The 12996-nt window shown below is 49.8% G+C and overlaps 1 protein-coding gene across 1 annotated transcript in view; it reads left to right on the top strand.

Annotated features, from left to right (window-relative positions):
* The window catches only part of LAMC3 (laminin subunit gamma 3), a 78716-nt gene extending 71304 nt beyond the window's left edge, over nt 1-7412 (top strand). Inside the window, exons 25-28 of the mRNA XM_064291322.1 lie at nt 1639-1838; nt 3105-3251; nt 3338-3437; nt 7162-7412. Of these exons, the coding sequence (XP_064147392.1) occupies nt 1639-1838; nt 3105-3251; nt 3338-3437; nt 7162-7412 (698 nt within the window). The remainder of the gene's footprint in view (nt 1-1638; nt 1839-3104; nt 3252-3337; nt 3438-7161) is intronic.
* Nucleotides 7413-12996: the final 5584 nt, after the last annotated feature.

The following is a 12996-nucleotide window of genomic DNA, read 5'->3' as shown; positions in this document are numbered from 1 at the left end:
TGTCCCCCGAGTCGCCACTGGGTGGATTCAAACCACCAACCTTTCATCCAGTAGCTGAGCACTTAACAATTTGCACCAAGGAGTCCTGGTGATGCAATGGTTATGCCCTTGGCTGTTAACCGAAAGGCTGGCAATTTGAACCCAACCTTTGGGAGAAAGACCTGGTGATCTGCTTCTGTAGAGATCACAGCCTAGGAAACCCTACGGGGCAGTTCTGCTGTGTCACATGGGGTCGCTGTGAGTTGAAAATCAACTCGATGGCACACAACAACATTAGAATTATAAGGGTTCTTAAAGTCGCCTTCTATAACCCCACACCAGGCATGGAGCTCACTGCCCTCGGTTTGCCTGCCTCTGGTGACAGAGTATTAGCTGTCTCACACAATATCACCTTTTCATCATTGGATGGCTCTAAGAATGAGAAAGCTCTTACATGTTCTGAACAGAAAGTTGCCTACCTGGTGCAGTGCAGTAATCCACACAAGGACCAACCTTGATCCTCTAACCACAGCCTCCTTTTTCCATTCCCACTCCATTTCAGAGACACCTTCTCGTACCACCAGTTGGCATGTGCTCAGTTCTTGTTCAGGATAAAAGGAACCTAGAGGTGCCTTTCCCAGGCTATGGCCTGGGGTCCCCTAGCCATTGGTATGCTCTGCCAAGAGAGAGTTTGTGTTCCAGGAAATTTAGGAAATGCTGCATGTTGTAGCACCCTCTGGAGACCTCATAGTGCACGCTTTAGAATATTAAAGGCTCTGAGAAGTCCTGTTATAAAGAAACCTGGTTCACTTTATTTAAACTTAACTGACATTTCTCCCTAATATTTATTAATACTTTGAGAATTAGTGTTCCACAGAATGTACTTTAAGAAACACAAATTTGTTGTACAAAAATCAAATTAGATCTAATTTTTGAATTATCTTCGTAGATCACTTATTATGTCCCTAAAAATTAGAAGGCTTGATTATTTTTAAAATTTGATTTTGTCTACTATACTCAGTATTCTTTATGATAAATTTCCCTTAGAATTTACTGAAAGAAAAAAAATCCTTGTTTCTTTACACAGAGGAAAACGACTTCTTATTAGACAATAAAACCTATGTGAATTGTAGAATTTCCATTTTTGTCTTGGCTGCTAGGAAGCTCAGAGGTAAATAGTGTATTTGGTTCCTGCAATGTCATATCCTAAGTTTCCGGTACTTCTCACTTCTCCTCTTCCCTTCCCCATCCTCCCAATTATATATGACTGTTATTTTTTTTAATGATTCAATTACTGATTTATCTGTCACTGTAAGCTGCCTTAAAGCCTTTTTTTTTTAGAAATAGGTAGTATATAAAAATAAAGAACTGGATAGATTAATGCTGTGGCTCCCCACTCCTGCCACAAGCTCAGGCATTGGCCATCATAAAATTTCATGACTTTAATAAGTATTATAATAAAATACAAATCTTTAAATACATTGAGCATGATATCTCACTGTTTCTTGGATTAGCCTGAGAAGTTTACACACAGATCTCATGCATCTTGAATCCCATTGTCTGAGGGTCTGGGGTTGGTCAGGCATCTGCAGTGACCATCTGGCAGGCCCTTAAGATGTGATCCCAGCTCTCCTGACATAGCCTCTGCTGGATTTGCAGAAATGAAGCTGCAGTTTCCTCAGCCCAAGGACCAGGCCACACTGAGGAGGAAGGCAGGCATCATCCAGGACCGGCTCCTTGCAGACACGAAGAAGAAGACCAAGCAGGTGGAGAGGATGCTGGGAAATGCGGCATCTGTCTCCTCTACTGCCAAGAAGAAGGGCAGAGAAGCAGAGCTGTTGGCTAAGGACAGTGCTAAGGTCAGGGTTGCAGACATGGTGGCAGCAGCTTTCCTACCCCTTGGCCTGTGGGAGGACTGTCATATAACAGCTACCCTTTTGTAGGACAAACATTGCCCCTGCAGATCTGCCCCCTTTCTTGTGTCTGATGCAGGATGTTGTTCTTGTTAGGTACCATTGAGTTGGTTCTGACTCATAGTGACCCCATGTACAACAGAACAAAAAGCTGCCTGATCCTGAGCCAACCTCACAGTTGTTGCTATGTTTGAGCCCATTGTTGCAGCCACTGTGTCCATATGTCTTGCTGAGGGTCTTCTTCTCTTTCGTTGACCCTCTACTCTACCAAGCATGATGTCCTTTTCCAGGAACTGGTCCCTTCTGTTAATATGTCCAAAGTACATGAGACGAAGTCTCACCATCCTCACATCTAAGGAGCATTCTGGCTGTACTTCTTCCAAGACAGACTTGTTTGTTCTTCTTGCAGTCCATGGTATAGTCAATATTCTTTGCCAACACCATAATTCAAAGGTATCAATTCTTCTTCAGTCTTCCTTATTCCACACTTACAAGTTTTCAGGGATCCCAGGCTCTGAGCTCAGGGGCTTCACATGGGTGATCTTGTTGATTCCTCATGAAATATGTTGTTGCTGTGCCCATGTTACAGTCAAGGACATTGAGGCCCAGAACATTCAGTAAATTAAATCACCTGATCAGGACTCACACCAGAATCTGTTTGACTTGACTGCCTAAACTTCTAGGCTTTTCATTTTTAAAAACCCAGTGCTGTCAAATCGATTCGGACTCATAGCGACCCTATAGGACAGAGTAGAGCTGTCCCATAGAGTTTCTTTCATTTTTAATTGGGGCCAAATTCTGATGATGTGTGTCTCCTGGTGCTGTTGCTGACTTTGTTGCTCAGGCCCTAAGTAAACTTCCTTCATGGTTGTCTAGAGGAAGTGCTGAATTCGAAGTATGAATACTGAGGACTGATATCTGCTCCTGCCACTTCGGCCTTGGCTAGCCCCTACTCTTTTCTGTGCTTCTGTTTCCCCATGCTTAAAATAGTTGGAATTTCTCCTCTGGGGACACATGAGTAGATCCAGCAATTTACACAGCACCTGGCACCTAGTGAGCATCCAGTGTGTATGTGTTGAATGCATGAATTAATGATCTGGTGCACAAAGCAGATGCCTGCTTGGCATTATTGCCACAAGAGCACTCTACCCCCCGAGGTAGAGGACTTACTCAACTCGCCTTCTCTCCCTGCCACTACCACCCACCCCATAGCTTGCCAAGGCTTTGCTGAGGAAAGGGAAACAGGAGCGGCGTCGTGCCAGCCAGCTGACCAGCCAGACAAAGGCAACGCTCTGCCAGGCCTCCCAGCAGGCGCTGGCCTCTGGAGCGCGCCGACAGGAGCTTGAGGAAGCTAAGTGGGTATGTTTGCCAAGGCCCCCACCCTATTTCCCCCTACCCCACAGCCAGGAGGGGACCACTCATCTGTTCCTCCCTCTCCCCGGAAGGTGGGTGCCGGGCTGAGCGAGCTGGCGTGGCAGATCCGGGAGTCGCGCATATCCCTGGAAATGGACATGAAGGCTTTGTCGGAGCTACTTGCCAGGCTGGGTAAGGAGACTCTGAGGCTGGGTCCAGAACCCCTGGGCCCCTGGGACACCCCTGGGAGCTTTCTGCAAGGCACCCAGTCCTGGGGAAGATTTCTTCCTTGTCATCTCCATGGCTTCCGCCATTCCCATTCTGTGGTCAATCACAAGCATTCGTAGCTGCCCCAGGTACCCTACACGACGCAGGGTGAGTATCCAGAAGTGAATTCACTTTGAATAATTCTCTGTGTCTCCAGAGGCTTTTGCCTGGTGGGGGAGAGATGCACAGAAAACCACCACATACAAGTACAGAGCTATGTGCCCAGTGAGCAGGTCAATACTCCGTGAGGAAGGGCCTGAGAAAAAGAGAGAGAACGTCAATTAAGCTAGTGTGGCATCAACAATCAAGTGCTGGCTTTGGAATCAGACAAACTAGGATTCAAGGCTGGCTCTGTTCTTCCTGCCCATGAGACCTTGGGCAAGTCACTCCACCCCTCTGAGCCTCGCTTCCCCTATCTGTAAAGTGGGAGTAACAATAGAATGATTTAGAAAGTGCAATCACAGTGCTTAGTATGTGATGAGAAACTCAGTAAATAGCAATTCTGATGGAGGAGGTAGAACTGGAGATTGACTTTCACAAGGAGACATTTCAGAAGAAGGGGACAGCACCTGCCAAGGTGTTTAGGCTCTGGAGGCACTGGTGTGTGGGACGGGGTGGAAGGGGGCGATAGTCAGAGGAGTTGGGCTGAAGTGAATAGCATACACATTTAGTTTTTATTATCACTAATAAGAGGAAGAATCTCTGTGTTCTGCATTCTGTCTGGACACCAGGCCTACACTAAGCTATTATTCACACACATGATCTTATAGAATTCTCATAAGAACCTTTTCAGGTGAGGACTGTTATTCTCTTGCTCGTTTTACAGAAAGCACAGCATTACTAGGCTCACACAGCCAGTGAGTCACTGCCATGAGTCAGAGTGCATGCTCGTGGCCATTAGACTGCCCCTAACTCAAGAACTTGGCACATGTTCTACCCTGGCAGTTGTTGTTGTCACTCGTTATTAATTCATTCACTCAGCAAACTCTGGGCCTGCATTGTGCTTAACCTGGAGATGTGGGAGTGAACCACACACACCTGGCCCCTCCCCCTGGGAACCTTGGTCTGGGCAGGTAGAGCACCGACTGTAATGTGAAACCAAAATAAAAAAAACCCATTGCTGTCAAGTTGATTCCGACTCATAGTGACCCTATAGGGCAGAGTAGAACTGCCCCATAGGGTTTTCAAGGAGTGCCTGGTGGATATGAACTGCATGAGTTCGGAATCGACTCAACGGCACTGGTTTTTTTTTTTTACCTTTTGGTTAGCAGCTGTGTTACTTAACCACTACACCACGCAGGCGCACCATGGTTGCTAACCAAAAGGTCAGCAGTTCAAATCCACCAGGCACTCCTTGGAAGCCCTATGGGGCAGTCCTACTCTGCTCTATTGGGTCACTATGAGTTGGAATTGACTTGACAGCAACAGGTTTTCATAATTTGATTGTATTCTGAAACTCCTCAAAGGTCGGGCCGTTTAGACTTCCCTGCGGGTGGTGAGACCCCTCAAGGTCTTTGCTGGGAGCAGGACTTGCCCAGGCGCAGCAGGTCCTCAGCATCTCTCTGCCTCTCTTTCTTTTTTAAAATCTTAAACAACACATGTTTACTATCTCACAGTTTCTGCAGGTCAGAAGTGTGGGTGTGGATTAGCTGGGTACTTTGCTCAGGGGCTCACAAGGCTGTAGTCCAGGTGTTGGTCGGGGCTGTGATCTCATCAGAGGCTTGACTGGGGAAAATGCTGCTTCCAAGCTCCTTTGGGTCGTTGGAAGAATTCATTGCCTTGTGGTTTTAACAGCTGAGTCCTTGTGTTCTTGCTGGTTCTCAGCTGAGGCTTCCATCAGCTCCTAGAGGCCACCTGCACTCCTTGCCATGTGGCCCTCACGACATGACAATTTCTCAAAGCCAGCAAGGGAGTCTCTAATATAACCTTATCAAGGGAGTGATGTTCCATCATTTTCCTCATATTCTATTGGTTAGTAGCAAGTCACAGGTTCCACCCGTACTTAAAGGGAGGGGATTGTACAAGGGGGGGGGTCACCTTAGGTGTGTCCACCACAAATAGGCATAAAAAAAACAGTTGCCCTCTAGTTGACTCCGACTCATGATGACTCCATGTGTGTCAGAGTAAAGCTGGGCTCCATAGGGTTATTTTGTTTTTATTTTACTTTTGATGAAAATACACACAGCAAAACCTGCTCCCATTCCACAGTTTCTAGATGCAATGATCAGTGACATGGGTTACATTCCTCACATTGTGTCAAAATTCTCGTTATTTCTGTTCTAGTTGTTTCACTCGTATTTATTTTATTTCCCTGCCTCCCAGCCTTCTCAGGTATGCTTTAAAATAGCTTTTGACCCTTTGGTAAATTATATAGATAATTTTGTTTTTTAAATGCAATACTCAAGGGTGACAATCTTTACTCTTCAGGCTGTTTCTTAGTTTAAAGGTGACTTCAGATGCCTAGGAATTTCAGGACCTTGGGGAGCACTGAGGTCCAGGCAAATCCCCTGGGGTTAGAAGCTTGGGACTCCCCCTCCCCCATTGTGGCTGAGCTATCTTTCTGCTGAATGTCACACTTCGTGACAAGGTAACAAAGACCAGAGAGGGGAGGCAGCTGGTGGATTCCATGCCTCTACTCCCACCACCACCACCACTCTTAGTCACCATCATGTCAACTCCCACCCACCATTGCCTCCGCTCCCAGTCACCATCACCTCTGCCCCTAGTCACTATCATCTCCACTCCCCACCACCATCACCTTCACCCCCACCCACCATCACCTCCATTCCCACCCACCATCACCCCCACTCCCAGTCACCATCACCTCTGTTCCCACCTACCATCACTTCAATTTTCTCTCTGCCTCTTCCTGCCCTCTGGCTTGGCTCTGGCCTGCCTTCTAACTGGCCTTCAATGCCCAGGAAATTCAGGGCCTTGGGGAGCACTGAGGTACAGGAAAATCCATTATTGCCACCACCAACTTCCAGTATGAATTATGGAGGGCCCCTATGAAGCACCTGCCTACCTCCTTGTTTTACACTTGGGGAGGCTCACATAAGTCCTTAACCCCAAGAGATGGTACTAATACCTGCAGGGCCAGGACCAGAACCCTGCTGCCTGGCTGCCAGGCCTACAGTCTTTCCTGCCCTATCTGCTGCCCAGCCATCATTCTGAAGCCAACTTCCCTGGGGCAGAGACCCTTCTGTCCAGCCTGGTATCCTCCTACATCCCAGCGCTCAGGCCATGCCTGTAAATGTGGCTCTTGGTGAATTGACACAGCATGCTTGAGCCAGCAGAAATCATGGGGACCTCTCACACATACCACTTTATGCATAAGGAAACTGGGGCTCACTGAGGACCCACCCAAGGCTGCCATTTTTAACAATAATAGTAATGATACAGCAAAAATTAACAGTGGCCCAGTGCCACCCGGGGCAACATTGCCGAGTCTGCATATGAGCCTGGACAAATGCCCAGACCCGGTCCTCTCCACCCTCACCACACTGCCCTCTTGGTCCCTGCTTTCTCTGGCAGGCCTCGGCAGTCAGAATTCTGGAAGGTTCGAGCTGGGAAGTCTCAGGGCTAAATGGGCTCCTGGAGCCCACAAGGGGGCCGGCCCATCCTAAGACTACCCTTTGCTCCTCTGCAGGGTCATTGGACACCCACCGAGCCCCAGCCCAGGCCCTGAATGAGACCCAGCAAGCCCTGGAGCACCTGAGGCTTCAGCTGGGCTCACTAGGGGCCCTGCAGGGGAAACTGAGGCTTTTGGAGCAGGAGTCTGAGCAGCAGGAGCTGCAGATCCAGGACTTTGAAAGTGACCTTGCTGAGATCCGTGCTGACAAGCAGAACTTGGAAGCCATCCTGCACAGCCTGCCTGAGGGCTGTGCCAGCTGGCAGTGAGGGCCACCCAAACCTCAGTGCATACTTCCTCACCTGTCCCCCTTGTGTACCCGGCCCAGGGCATGCACACACACCCCACAGGTGTACCCATACAGGCACACTTACCAGAGCCTGCTGCTGCCTCCCCTCCCCTGTGTGAATACTCACATGCCCTCCAAGTCTGTCCCATAGCACTGTCCTGCCAGCAGAGTATGAGCATACCAGAGTGAGTGTGCACACATGCTTCACTAGGCATCCACAGCGCGCGCCCTCACCCAGTGTCAATAATAGGTACACACCCGCACGTGTACCTGTTGTGCATGCATGCCTATGTGTATGATGCACAGGTGTCAAAGCCCATCCATGCATATGCACACGTTACAGTCAATCCACAGGTATTTATTGGGAGCCAGCTCTGTGCTACACACCCTCTGGATGCTGGGTGAGTTTTTATATTAAATACTCTGTGGCTCTAATGTACCCATTCTTATTCCAGAAAGCAAGGACACATGCAGGCTTGGCACCTGGGAAGCTGCGGGACAGCATGCACAGAGATCTGGGATGCGTTCAGCAAGAGCCAGAGCCCCCAGTCTCAGAGTGACCCTGTCTGTCCTGCTGTAGCTCCCCCCCCCCACCCACACACACAGCCATCACCCACCACGCGTACCCAGCAGCCCTCCACAGCCAAGCGACCAGACAGGCCAAGGAATGTAATGTGGTACAGGCTGCTAGGTCGGCCAGGGGCAAGGCCCACCCCTGGCAGGGGTGCCATTGGCTTCATCAGCTGCCTCACTCTCAGGACCCTGGGACTGGACCAGGCTCACCAAAGAAATTGCCCTGCCCTGGGCCTTTCAGCCTGTGGCCTGTCCAAAGAGTGGAGACTACAGGGGCCTGAGGGGCTCAGATAGGTTACCAAGACCACCCCTTTCTGACCCCACTGACTCTGGTTGGCCTTTGAATGCCATTTCCTCAACAACCTGCTGCCAGGGAGGCTGCCAGGGGTGGGGAGTCCTGGCTGATGTTCCAGGTTGTCCTGCCTGGGGAATCCTCCAGTGGCCAGCCCTGTGCCCGCCTCTGCCCAGGAGTCTCAGCATTTCCTCCTGGCGCTTCCTCCTTCCCCTTTCCTGGGCCATCTGCCAACAGAACCAGGCTGCTGGGTCTTGGTGCTGGGACCCCACTTCCACAGCTCCTCCTACCTGAGTCACAAGTGTACCCCATTCCCCAAAGTGCACCTGGGGCTAGAGGGGACAGGTGACAGTGCGGAGTTCTTCTGTTTAATGGAAATAAAGGCCCTCTTTGCTGAGCTGGGTGTGTCTTTGATCCTCCCATGCTGGTTGAGGTCCTTGCTGTGGGTACAGACACGCCACCCTGGATGCAGACTTACACCCCACCCACACAGAGCCTGGGGCAGGGTGCACACACGAGCACACCTGAGTGTGAGCACACACCCAGTGCCCAGGGAGTACTTGGAGGATGTCCCAGTGTCTCTTCTGTTCACGGGCTTTGCCAGCAACTCTTCCCACTGGTGGGCTTTGCAGGGGTCCTGTGACCAACGGCACAGTTCTCTCCTCTCTGCTTTGGGGGCTCATCAGTCAAAGTCTAGGGGTAGGAGAGTTTGGGGCTGGAGGTAAGGGGAGGGAGGAGCCTCAGTCTGGAGACATTAAGACAGGAAACGATGAACTCAACCAAGTGACACAGTGGGGGCAGAAGAGGACACCAGTGACGAAAGAGGGAGAGCCACATAGAGGAGGAGGAGGGCTTGAGGCTAGGCTCCAAGGGTGGGGACACAGAGGAAGGGAACATTCCAGGCAAGAGGGTGGGCAGCAGACTGGGGTGTATAGGGCGGGAGCCTGGCTTGCTGCAGCATGGGGTCACACTGAGAACCCAGGATGGGAGTATGGAGCCACCAGGACTAAACCCCTCCCAAGCTGGTGTAAGCAGAAAAGAGTTCACTGGGAGGACATGGGAGGGTCTCCTGGAAGCCTGGGGCAGAAAGGCTGCCAGGCCTCCTTGGAGACTGCCTGGGCGGCCTGGCCCATGGCTGGAGGGGACAGACGATCTCCCTCCCCCTCCCTTTGGTCTCTGCCTCTGCTTCCTTCTTTTCTCCACGCACAGGAGCTTTCTTTGCCCTTCTTCCACTTGGTGAAGAGAACCGCTTACTGCCCTCTGCTGTGACTTCCCCCACCATGACCCTCAGGTTTATATATCATCAGTCCAAGTGCTTGACAGAGACAAGTGGGAAACACCATCCCAGTTCCAGCTTTCTGGGAGAGGGGATACATTTGACCCCTTTGTTCAGGTCTGGTCCTTCCGTTCAGAACCATGCAGATCTCTGGGGCTAGGAAGAAGCTCTGGTCAACAGTGGTTAAGCGCTCAGCTGCTAACTGAAAGGTTGGTGGTTTGAACTCACCAGCTGCTCTGCAGGAGAAAGATGTGGCAATCTGCTTCTATAAAGACTACAGCCTTGGTATTTAGTGCTTCTGTTCTACCTCCTAGTTCGTTGGGTAGTTCCTGGGGTCTTAAAAGCTTGCAACTGACCATCTGAGGCACAACAATTGGTCTCTATTCACCTGGAGCAACAGAGGAAGAAAGAGAGTCAGGAATAGGAGGAGGATATGGACTGTGTGGGTAATTGCCTCTGTGAACAACTGCCTTGTTTTCCATGAGACCAGAAGAACTGGATGGTACCCGGCTACCATTACTGAGCATTTTGATCAAAGATTCCAGAGAAGAATCCTGATCAAAAAGGAGAAAATGAAGAAGAGAATTGCACATTCTCACAGACTCCAGGCTTCCTGGAACAACGAAGGTTAGATAAACCCCTGAAACTATTGCCCTGAGATAATCTTTTTATCTTAAACCAAAATTATCCCCTGAAGTCTTCTTAAAGCCAAACAATAGTTTAGCTTAACTAGTAAAAAAGGTCTGCCTTGAGCATTATACTCTTTTAAGAACTATCCGTATGAAATCATATTGACAACAACAACTTGGAAGATTAGATAGGAACCTTAGGGGGCAGTGAGTCTATGTCAGAGAGGGAGAAACAACTCAGAAAAGGAGGGTGAGAATGGTTGCACAGCTCAAAGAATGTAATCAGTGTCACTGAACTGTACATGTAGAAACGAATTAGTGTGTGTTTTGATGTATATGTTTTCAATACCAGCAACAACAACAGAAAGATTACTGCCTTGGAAACCCTATGGGGCAGCTCTACTCTGTCCTATAGGGTTGCTGTGAATTGGAATTAATGACATGGCAACTTTTTTGGGGGGGGGAGTGGGGGAGAGCCTAGAACCATATAATGAGATACAGGGTTGTGCTCTCCCCAACCTGCTGGAGGAGAGGGTTCAGAGAACATGGGAAAGCAGGCAGGTGGGAGCAGAGGTTTGACATAGTGGACATCACTGCCCTGGGGAGTGACTTGGTACATGGAGGGGGGTGTGAGGACAGGGAAGCAGTTGCTCTACAGTGAGTCTGATGATTGACATTTGGTCTGGGTGGTGCTGAGGAAATGAAGATTCTTTGAAGATTTCTGGGGCGGGGTCTGATGGGCTCCACCCAGCTTCTAGACTAACAGGGGTACACAGCATTCTGATGTCTGCTCTTGGCATCCAACCTTTATCTGCCCAAGTCATGGGGCTCAGCAAAGCCCAGTCCCAGCATCCCCGACGGTTGGAGAACAGGTTTCCTCTCCATTCTACAGCGACGTTATCTCAGGCCTGACATCTCATACCTGACATGCCTGACATCTCGTGATCATGACTAGTCCATGCTGAGCCACTCTCCAGCCCCAGAGGTGGGGCTGCTGCTGGGGGTGGAATGTGGCAGCTATTGAATATCTGGTTAGCAATGTAGCCCACTGGCTGAGCAATGAAAGGTGGGGTGGTCCCCTGGCTGACCAGGGCTAATCAGCTCAACTGACAAGGGCAACAGGCCAGCTGTTGCCTGGATTGGGAACTGTTTTCTAAGTCTGCACCTTTTTTTGACCTCCAGATCCCCCTTTAACTGAGTGCTGTGACCTAAGGCCCTGCTCATCTCTCCTCCAAGCATTTACTATCTGCTTAAACCACCCTGAATGTAACACCCTCTGCTCAGATAACAGGCCTTGGAGGCCAGGCGGTAACCAAGGGCTTCATCTATAGGAGCTCACTGAGCCCCCAGTAACTCTAGAGGGCAGGAGCTCTGGTTTCCCTCATTTTGCAGATCAGTGGACTGAGGATCAAACAAGTCCAGTGTCTTCCCCAAGGACATACATCCTGGCCAGATCCAAACTCTAGCAGTGAATGAGCTTAGGAGCATGACCTGGCTCAAAGCATGCACTCTCTGTGTTGGGGAGGAAGGAACTGTGCCCCCACACTGCTACCCTGGAGTCTGCCCACTCTGGCCATCCCATTCTCTCTTCTTCTCTGCCCAGTCCCTCTCTTGGGAAAGCCTGGCTACTTCACTCCCCAGGAGCAGCCACAAAACAGAAGATCACTGGCTGGTTCCAAGATCTCAATCCTGGGGGTCAAATGAAGAGTCTGTGGAGAAGGAGACTTTCTGAATCCGGTCCCCAGATACAGGGAGGCTCAGAATGTGTGGTGGGACCATTACTAGTGACCAGGTGTCCAGTTTGCCCAGGACAGCCTGGTCTATGACTGTGGCCCCTTTCCCTCTCAGAAAGGTCCTGATTTGGACAATAGACTACACGGTTGCCCTAGTAACCAGTCCTTGGTTCCCGCACCTTGAATCCCACTCTTCCTGAAGTTAGAGGCTTGATTTATCATCTTGGTGGACTTGTGCCTCAGGCTTCAGCTTCCTGACTTTTCTGTAACATTGAATAAGGAGTCTGGTGTCACAGAGTTTTGGGAATTAAATGTATCCTATTATAACTATATGGCAATTGCCTGGCACGTAGTGAGTGCTCAATAGTTTTTATTAACAGAACATGAATTAATTCTCACGGATTTAAAGTGCCAGTGATATTATAGTCACATATGTTATCATTATGCATTTTCTCAAATAAAAAAAACTAAATGTTTATATATTTTCCATTCAAGAATTAGCAGTAAATGCTGAGATCCTGCCTCCCTTCTAAAAATGTACACCTTGCAAAGGCCAATGATAAGTGTAGCAGCAGCCTCATTTCTTGAGGCTTACTCCCTGCCTGGGTGCCTGAACTTGATACTCACAACGACCAGCATGAAGTAGGTACTGCTGTTGTGTGCCGTCAAGTCGATTTTGACTCATAGCTACCCCATGCGACAGAGTAGAACTGTTCCCCATAGGATTTCCTAGTCTAATTCTTACGGAAGCGAATCTCCAGGTCTTTCTCCAACGGAGCCACCGGGTGGATTCTAACCGCAAACCTTTCTGTTAACAGCCGAGCGTTTAACCGTTGTGCCACCAGGACTCGGTTTGAAGTGGATAATCATTTTATTGATGGGACGCCTGCGGCTCAGGGTGGGGAAGCGGCTAGGCCGAGGTCCCTGTAGTTTCGTGCTGAGGAGCAGAGAGGCCGCCGTGCCCTGCATTTTCGCGGTCCTCCAGGGGACGGGCCGGCGGGCGGGCTCCGCATCCTTCATAATAGCCGCTTTGATGCCGGCGGCCCAGGCGGCTGCCGGGC

The sequence above is a fragment of the Loxodonta africana genome, chromosome 9 (assembly GCF_030014295.1).
Source record: "Loxodonta africana isolate mLoxAfr1 chromosome 9, mLoxAfr1.hap2, whole genome shotgun sequence".
Lineage (NCBI taxonomy): Eukaryota > Metazoa > Chordata > Mammalia > Proboscidea > Elephantidae > Loxodonta > Loxodonta africana.
Note: the sequence above shows the minus strand (reverse complement) of the source record. Positions and strands in the feature narration are given on the sequence as shown.